The sequence below is a fragment of the Aplysia californica genome, unplaced genomic scaffold, assembly GCF_000002075.1.
Source record: "Aplysia californica isolate F4 #8 unplaced genomic scaffold, AplCal3.0 scaffold00077, whole genome shotgun sequence".
Taxonomy (NCBI): domain Eukaryota; kingdom Metazoa; phylum Mollusca; class Gastropoda; order Aplysiida; family Aplysiidae; genus Aplysia; species Aplysia californica.
The window spans coordinates 1397656-1407539 of NW_004797347.1; the positions used below are offsets into that span (position 1 = coordinate 1397656).

At 38.9% G+C, this 9884-nt stretch overlaps 1 protein-coding gene across 2 annotated transcripts in view; it reads left to right on the plus strand.

Annotated features, from left to right (window-relative positions):
• Positions 1–359: 359 nt before the first annotated feature.
• Positions 360–9884, plus strand: part of LOC101850549 — a 15249-nt gene continuing 5724 nt past the window's right edge. The window contains exons 1-6 of one of the 2 annotated variants that reach the window (XM_005094197.2): positions 360–484; positions 855–932; positions 2651–2807; positions 3194–3333; positions 6531–6696; positions 8162–8313. In XM_005094197.2, the coding sequence (XP_005094254.1) occupies positions 890–932; positions 2651–2807; positions 3194–3333; positions 6531–6696; positions 8162–8313 (658 nt within the window). In that variant the 5' untranslated portion in view covers positions 360–484; positions 855–889. Of the gene's footprint in view, positions 485–555; positions 628–854; positions 933–2650; positions 2808–3193; positions 3334–6530; positions 6697–8161; positions 8314–9884 lie in introns of those variants that run through there. The other variant, XM_005094196.3, reaches the window with a different exon arrangement.

The window sequence follows — 9884 nt, forward strand, 5'->3', positions numbered from 1 at the left end:
AGGTGGGGGTCACCTGTTTTCAGAGGTAAACTTAGTGAGAAAATGGCCGCCAAAGATTAGTTATTTCCTTAGCTTAAGAGTCCGTGGTAACTGAAAATTTACACTTTTGTGCCTTTAATCAACGCTTTTCAGAAAATAAACACAGAAATGAGTTATTTATTGGACAAGTAAGGTGTTGAGTCAAAAAACAAAAATTTTATAAAATTCACAAACCTGCTGAAAAAAGCAAGTTTTTTCACATTGATTATTTTGACGAGAGCCTGATTCCACCCCGCTGCCTCACATAAAACAGGCGCGACAAAGCTTAATATAAACACAGTTTACGTATTTCCTCGGGTAAATGTCACTTTTATCACCCCACTGCGCAACGATGGCCAACAGGCAATAGACATTACGAACAATGTGTCCCCTCATTTTAAGATAAGCAGGGTATAAAAAGCCTCCAAATGTTCTTTTCCACACGCCCAAAACACATTGGCCACAAGTATGTTAGACAATGCTTTTCGTTCTTACAATACGAATACATGCCCCGAGAGAACACAGAGCATACTTTACTAAAGTTGAAGCGTTACTGGAGAACATTTCACTCTACAATAGAAGTTGTATTGTTAGGCAAAAGAAATATAGGTCAATATATAACAGTTACATTACATGTTTTCAAAATATAACGTGCAAAGTTATTGGATATTGTTTTAAATCTCAGCCATAGTGCTCTGACTGCCGCGGTAAAAACTTACAATTTACCTCGGGGCGTTTATCCCTGAAATTTTCAGCATTTAGAATGTTAGTTTTCAGATATATAGTGATAATACTAGTTCCAATACTTACTTTGTTCCTTTGTTGTTGCTTTTCAGGAGCTTAACTCGTTGACAAGATCTACAACTACAAGATGAGAATGTTTCAAGTCATCCTTGTTGCTGTCTTCATAGCAGGTAAATAAAGTAACGCTTGAGGGTTTCAGTACTGAGGTCTTTTTAGGGTATCAGAATTTCTGATGACATGTCGAAAAAATATTTAACACCTTCAAACTAGCTTTGTTATTGATTTTCAAATTTGTACATCTATACATATTATACTTCTGAAAGTTCGTCACTTTGGCTGCCTAAAACTTCGGAACTACTTAACTTTCGAATTTGACAAAATTAATGGTGGTTCAGAATCATTTAACAGTTCTATTGAGGAGCCTGAAGTCCCTGTAGTTTAAGTTTCAGGTTTTCTTTAGTTTCGTTTAGATCTAATCTTTGGAAAGTCCGTCTTCTAAGATGCTATTGTAAACAAAAACGGTTTCCGTTCAATAGCCGCGCGCACTGTTTTCACACCTCTGAAATTCTGGAGTGTACAACCCCGAAAGCGGAATAGAGAATCAATCTATACATCACTAGATCAACATCTAAACCTTCTAATTTTTTGCATCTCTCAATATTTATTGCTCCATTCTAGTAGAGTGTAAATATAGTAGGCCAATGACTTTCAGTTTATGTTAAAGCACCGATCATTCCTTTCAACGAAAGTGGGCCCTGCTAGTCAGTCCTTTTAGACTGTTTTTGAAAAAGAACCCCCCCCCCCCAGAAACAGCACAATCACGATGATTGCATACCAAGTACTTTGGCACGGCCTGACGGTGCTGATGGTGTTGATTGTGATGTGCAAGGTAAATGTCGGCAGAGCATACTTTTATATGTCAATGCGCATCTTCCAGCATTGACTCTTAATCACCCCAGAAAAATCGAAGGGGAAATACCTGGAGATGAATTTGGTCTATTGGCTTCCAACAAAACGCTATTACTTTGAATTTCATTAAAAAACACAGCCCATATAAAAAACATCAAAGGCAATTTGCGATGAAGAAACTTGTAGCCATCCGACAGGGGGGGGCAGGGACTAGGAGACACCTAACTTCTCTCATAGCCAAATATGATAAGTCCGTATAACATAATACGTCTCAATATTATAAATCTGTATATCATAAGTCTGTATATCGAAACTCTGTATATCATAAGCCTGTATATCATAAGTCTGTATATCATAAGTCTGTATATCAAAAGTATGTATATCATAAGTCTGTATATCATAAGTCTGTCTATCATAAGTCTGTATATCAAAAGTATGCTTATCATAAGCATGTATATCAAAACTCTGTATATCATTAGCCTGTATATCATAAATCCGTTTTTGTCATAAATCTGTATATCATAAGCATGTATATTATCAAAACTCTGCATATCAGAAGTCTGTATATAATAAGTCTGTATAATCACCATAGTTCCGTATTCCTTTCAGTTTTAACTCTACGGCACTTCAAATTTTTTGGGGAAATTGTTCAAAATTCAGTATTCATCCTTAATATAGTCGGGTTTGTTTTGAAATAAGATAAACGATTAAGGCATTCGAATTTGTATTCATTCCAAAGTCGCCATCAACTATTTCTGTTTTTACTTATATCGAGTGGTACCTGATGCATGTTGTCCTTGAATACAGAAAGATTATGAAAGGAAAAAAATACAGTCATCTTTAATGTTGATTTCTTTCTAGCCGTGATAGCCTTGTCGTTTGACAGTTCAAGATCTCGACCATATGAGCGGTTCGAATCCCCCCCCACCCACCCATGGCCCACCCCCACAACATCCCGGTCTTCATTTTCGTCTTGCAGGTTACGCTGCCTCCGACTTCCATGATGAAAATCAACAATGCGAAAGCAGCTTGCAAACCTGTGCATTCCCTGTGGCCATGAAATTTGCGCCTCACACTGAGTCTGAGGAATCGTTCATTTCCTATGTCCAATCAATCCCTGTGAATACAGTATGCACGTGAGCCAACGTTTCATTTATTATGTTGTTTTTCTGCGAGCTGTACAAGCCAAAATTAATGGGAAGGGGGGCTATATGCTGGGCTTCGGCAAAAGAACTCTGTATATACTCAAACTTCAGATGTTGGTATACAATAAAACATAGAAACGCATTTACTCCACTAAAAAGCCATCTGTTTGCTCTGATGAGTTGCTTTCGTCACTTTATAGACTGACTATGACGGGGTTCATACTTTAAACACACCTTTCAACATGGGTGAAGTAAGAATTTTTTTTAGACAACATTGCCAAGTGGTCGATGTGGATGTACGACATTTGCAAAAAATTTATAACAGTAGCAGTAGAACGAGCAACTGACACTGCTGTCTGATTTTTTTTCTGTTTCAGAGTAGTGATGGAACCCTTCATGCAGTGTGTTCAAACGGCTCTTGACACCGTCTGTGCTGGTAGTAATTCCTATATCGCCACTGAAGCGAGCAACTTTCTCGGTGTTATTTCCTACGCTTGTGGCCCTGCAGGACGCCTAGGTAGGTTTCCATTAACTTCTTTCCATCCATACCCTTCAGTTTACTCCAAACTTCTATCTAAGCTTACTATAATCTAATAGGTGAGACAATTAACGGTAAGCTATATTCGTAATCTTTGCTATGTTTGAACCAAGAGAGTTTTGCCCCCTCCACCCAAATAGAGGAAGGGAAGCAGTTGTTTTTTAGATCAATATTCTTTGTAGCTAGTTTTATAACATGTAACAATCTTTTTCTTAACCCCTTCACTGCCAGGCAGTCTCAGTCTTTTTAGTTTGACTATGGAGCAGGTCTGGAATTAGCTGTGCATTCCTGCGTTAAATGAATTTTGATACTTATTATCCCAATACAGTATTTCCAGTTTATGTTTTAATTAGTATTACTGAAGACCATTTCCAACACTACTTAGAGTCTAGTACACTTTGCAGTGTACCTTGTAACCTGCCTAAATATGCCTTGTTGCAATGTTCTGTCACACCCACTTTAAAAGTACAATAACTCATTTACTATTACACATAGCCAGGAGAACTTTGGTACACATGATCTTTATTCATTTTCTGCCAACATGACAAGAAAAGAATTGACAAATTAATTTTATTCCTTATTCAAGGGCGATACTGTTATACACACTGACCTTGGCAAAATCCGAATCAAAGTTTGCTCATTATTGTGTGTGGCTTCTTCCAGCTTGACTTACTGATACAAAATGTCTATTGATTGATTGAATCAATGTCCTTTTGGTTGCCTGAGGAATCCCCTGCCATTCCTTGTGAAGCGCACCCTTCAGTTCCTGACAAGTTTGTACGGAGTGCAGCCTGTTTCTAATCCTCCAGTCAAGGTCATCTTACAAATGTTCTGTTAGGTTAAGGCTAGTTGATCTTTCAGGATAGTCCAGAACAATGATTTGAAGAGTTTAGAAGGAGTTTTGGCTAATTATGCCCGCATGGGGTCAGGCGTTGTCTTTTTAGCACATTCCATCAATCGTGCCATATTGGGCAGTCAACGTGACAATGAATTTCGTCACGATACCGTTGTCCTTTGATGTTGCTTAGAAAAGTGACCAAATTATGTGTACGATAAAGAGCAGAAAATTCATCCCACACCATCACCTTTCAGGCACCAGATCGGCCCACTTTGGGACATTTAAACACTTTTTTTTCTTCCATTAATACGACAACTTAAAAACCTGAACCACTTCTAAACGGAACACTTTACCAAGGTCTTCAGTTCCATCGACCATGTTGTTGTGCCCAAATTTGGCGATTTGTTCCATGAAACAGGGTTAGAATGGCTCTACATAAAGGGCGATAATGACGTAATCCACGATCATATAAATGTCTAATAATGGCGTTTTAAGAATGTCCGATGTACCTGGTAGTTTATGCACTCAGTTGGAACGGGTTTCGAAGATGGGTTTTGACAATAACCCACGTCTGACGTTGAGTTGTCCCCCTTGGTTGGCCACGTCTAGGCTTGTCTCGTACAGTTCTAGAGGTGTTAAAGCGCTTGTTGAAGGGTTACATAGTTCTTCTACACACATGTACGTGTCTTGCAACAGCAGAAAGCACATTTGAAGAACTTACCATACACACAGGGCGTTCATTATCTGCACTGGTCGGTTTCGTTATTTTGAAAACAGGAGAATAAATGACCCAACTGTTTAATATCACGGAATTTTATAGTGTGTTTGGTGTGTTTACATAATAATTCTCTTCGTGATTTAAAGCAAATTTTGTGTGTAGGATGCGTTTATTTCAACCTGCACCGTGAGAACTCAAAACCAACACTTTTCTTTCGTCTGGTCATGCACGTGGAGTCTCATACGTCACACAAGTCATACTTTTTCATTTTTACAGCAATTCTTACGCTGTAGCGAAAATCATCGTAGTATAATGGGTGTGACAGAACTTTTGCAACTCGGTATATAGAAAGTTAATTCGTCACTACCGGTGTTATCTTTAGGCTAAAACAGCACCTGGACACGGATGGCTGGTGCTTCTATAAATAAATCATTGATGGTCTGGTCTGACCGGTGTTATCTCTCCAGTCCGCTCACTCCCATCTCCTTATACCCTGTCTCTTTATCGAAGCATATCGCCTCTCCTCAACCTTCTCACCTCCTTACCATCCCCCACCCTCATTCACCAGCCTTCGATGATCCTCTCATCCTAGTGGTTAGGCTCTCGGACTCGCAACCGTTAGGTCGACGGTTCGAATCCCGTCAGGGGCCCGACGTTGTGTCCTTGGGAAAGGCACTTTGCATACATTTTCCTCACTACACCCAGGTGGAAATGGGTACCCGGCTATAGACAGTGAACGATCTTGTCAGTTTGTTAGTGTTTGAGCGCGTGGAATCCGCAGCTTGTACTGTAATAGTATGCTTCCGCGGAAGCCGAGAATGTTTCTGAGTGTTCTCAGAGGGTCTGATGGGGTAATAATAGTTGAAAAGCGCTTAGAGTAAGCTCTTGAGCCTGGATATGCGCTATATAAATGCAATTATTATTATCATTACTTCCCTCCCCTCATGACAGAAACTTGGCTTTCACTGAAGACTGCCTCGGGTCAAGTGGACAGATTAAAAAATTGTTGTCATTTAAAAGTGTCCTAAAAGAATTTGATAATCAGCGTAACATTCTTTCTAAGATCCGAAAGGGGAGATCCAAGTACCTTGGTCAAGAAAAAGAAACATAACAATGGATCTGATGCTGTGCTGTAGAGCAAAATAGAGGCAAGGAGAAATAAGGGAAATACATCATACATTTAAAATCTAAAATGTAATTCATTTTTTACTCCTAAAAATACAATAATTAAGAGAGAACAAATGAAACAAATTAATGCAAAACACGATTGACAAAAAGCGCTAGGACAAATATCCACAAAAAATACACACATTCACACACAAATGCACACGGACAGGAGAGACAGACAGACAGACATACATACAGACAGACAGACAGACACACAAACATACACACAAACATTCCCACTAACATACACAAAAACACACGAACAGACACTCACATGTACACACATATACCATCACACAACACAACACACGTCTGGCACATACTTAAGAAATTCTCTCTTCAAATAAGATTTACCAGTATATGTATACTATGTATATTTTGTGTTAAGCACACACCGGTTCTCACCCCTTTCCCTTTTTTTCTCTCTCTCTCTCTCTCACTCTACAACGCCAGTTTTGGAATCGATGAAACAGTCCCCTTGTCTCAACAATGCATATGCGTTCGAGGCCGCGGGGAATCTAGTTGAGATGTGTCAAAGCGTGACCTATGCCCAAGTGGAACCTCAGTTGGAACAGAGCAACGACCAGGAAACCAGGCCTGATCCTGCTATTGTGTGCCCGTAAGATTCTGTTGTTGCTGACGATGTTGTTGTTCTTGTTTTCGTTGTTGTTGTGGGGGTGGTGGTTGATGTAGTTGCTGTTGTTATTGTTGTTGTGTTGTTTCTTACGGCTGTCGTCGAGGATGTGATGATGCTGTTGCTGCTGCTGTTGCTGTTGCTGCTACTGATGACGATGATGATGATGATGATGATAACGATGATGCCTACCTAAATTTTATCTAACCTTCATCGCGATAAGCCTTTTTTTTCTCAGAATGTATCTCATCTTATGTCAGACATTTTCAGGGCCAAACGGGCAATTTTGAATACCTCAAAATTTAGCCCACTCTGAATCGAAAAGTGCCTCACATGTAGAAGAGTTATGTCCGCTGTTATCAGGCCCACCCAAGACAAACCAGCTCTTAAACAGTGATCTTAACCACTCCGGGGTATTATAATAATTATAATATACTATCGCGAACGCTTAATGTACTTTCCATTAGAGTGTCATTTTGTGATGATGGCGGAATCGTCAAATCCCATGTTCCTGAGTTTCGTGGCCAACAGTTGAAGATAAGCTCCATGTCGTCAAATGACCCCCCCCCTAAAAACAACAACAGCAACATCAGCAGCAACAACAAACAAATAAAAAATAAAAAATACAACTAAACTCATTATAACTTACCAGGAAGATAATGAGGTCTCTCACTCAATCCTTAAAAAAAAGATCTTTCACACTTTAGCTTACTATATCAAACCTTGGTAATTGGTAAAAACTGGAGGAACTACTATTATTATTATTATTATTATTACTATTATTATTATTACTATTTTTATTATTATTAATATTATTATTATTATTATTATTATTTTCTATTATTATGCTATCTATTATTATTTGTTCAAACATGTATAAGTATAGTATAGGTGAGGCAGCGTGGGGAATCAGGCTCTTGTTAAAATAATCAAAGTGCAGAAACTTGCATTTTTCCGCAGGTTTGGGAATTTTTGTCAAATTTATTTTTTGGCTCAACACCTTTCTTGCCCATTTAAGAACTATTTTCTGTGTGGATTTTTCTGAAAAACGTTGATTAAAGGCATGAAAAGTAAATGTTCAGTTACCACGGACTATTAAGTTAAGGAAATAACTAATCTTTGGCGGCCATATTTTTCACTAATTCTACCTATGAAAACAGGTGACCCCCACCTCCTTCATTCACAAATATCTCTACTTGTATTCAAGATAAATGGATATTTTTTTTCAACCAAATAAAGACAAGTGAACAAGCTTTACGATGATACCAATAACTCTACATGCCCAAAATTTGACGAGAGCCTGATTCCACCACGCTGCCTCACATATTATTCAATAAGTGAATCAAAGAACGAATGAACAAGTTACTAACTCTACCTCACTCACATATAGGGAAGCTTTCGTTTAACTTCACAGTAGTGTACAACTTTCCAAATAACATTTTTTTAACAGACTGTTAGCCGAGATGCGAGCCTGTATTGTGGGCGGTTTAGGCAGTATCTGTGGAGACGCATTCGAAGAGTTCTTCAGCCAGATCTGGGCGAATTTGAGACTTTCCATGACAGGGCAATATTTTGACTGCGGTGAGGGACTCAAAAGAGCAGGTAAGTGAAAGACAATCATAATTGTACTGAAGAGAGAGAGAGAAAGAGAGAGAGAGAGAGACAGAGAGACAGAGAGAGAGAGAGAGAGAGAGAGAAACAGAGAGAGAGAGAGAGAGAGAGAGAGAGAGAGAGAGAGGGTGGGGGGAAACTGACAGACATTGGGAGAGAGAGAGAGAGAGAGAGAGAGAGAGAGAGAGAGAGAGAGAGAGAGAGAGAGAGAGAGAGAGAGAGAGAAAAGAGGAGGGGGGGTCTTGTAAAATTGTAATCACTTTCGTAACAAACGCACCTTTTAAATAGTTTTTTTTCTTGACTAGCATAGCATTCCACGTCTTCCCGCACATGTGAATAACATATAATATGCTACTTTGCCATCATACTAAAATACCGTGTCACTGTTATAATAATCGTTCTGAATTTCTCAAAATAATGAAATCGAAGAAACCAGCATTTTCCCGTTCGTTTTAGGCAATTTTTATTGACTTTTTCGGCTCACTACCTGTTATATCCACTTCAGAATACATTTCTGGGGTGACATTTCTGAAAAACGATGATCAAAGACACCAACCCCCCCCCCCCCGTCAACTCACAAAAAGTACATTAACAGTTTTCAATCCACTCAAGCTTTTAGAATCACCAAACTTTGGCGGCCATTTCATTTTCTCTGTAATTGCACCTCTGTTACCGGGCGACCCTTCCTTTGTCAATCACAAATGTCTTAGTAGAAAACTAAATGAACAGATCGTATTCTGACCTGTTTTATCTTTATACCTTATGTTAACTGCAGAACTTTTTGGTCAAATCCCTATTTGATCCGTTTTGATGCTTCAAAGTTCACCCGAAAGTTTATAAGGGCTAGTCGCATTGAGCTAGCAAAGACACGACATGACCCCTAAATACGTAAAAGCCACTTGCTTGCTTGTTTTCCTTGAACGTGTGAAATGGTGGTAAAAAAACATTAAACTTGTTTGATTTATTAGGATTTGATCAATATATATATAGAGAGTGTTTTGGACCCCATACCAACCAGTAGTGGGTGTACCCATGCTTAAACAATACTAGAGAGACTCCTGAGCTCAGAGCATGCATCCTTGACCTTTGGTCCTTAAAATCAACCTCTGTGGGAAATGTTTCCTGTGTGCCAGGCTTCTTTCTTTTCATTCGCATTTTTTATGAACATTTAATTATGAAATCTTCATGACACCAGGATGTGCTCGCATATGAACCACCTGCCCTTACACGAACCAACTGCAGTCCTCATATGAACCACACCTCATGTAACCTTGCTTTGAAAATGCTATTTTTGTCATTTTATATGTATGTTTCTTTCAGTGACCAAAAGAATCATTCTGGTACCTAATAAATAGCCAGCTTTTTAATTTGGACCTGATTTCAAGTGTGATAAGACAAAAATAAATGTCTCTCCTCATGACTGGCATCATACTTTGCAAGCAGGCCTCTATATGACAGTGTAAAGAAAGGCATTCTTTAAGATGTTATGATTGCCCACTGTGTCCTTATAAGTGTCCAGGCTATTTGTAACCTCGGCAAGGGACAAGTAAACTGATAAACCT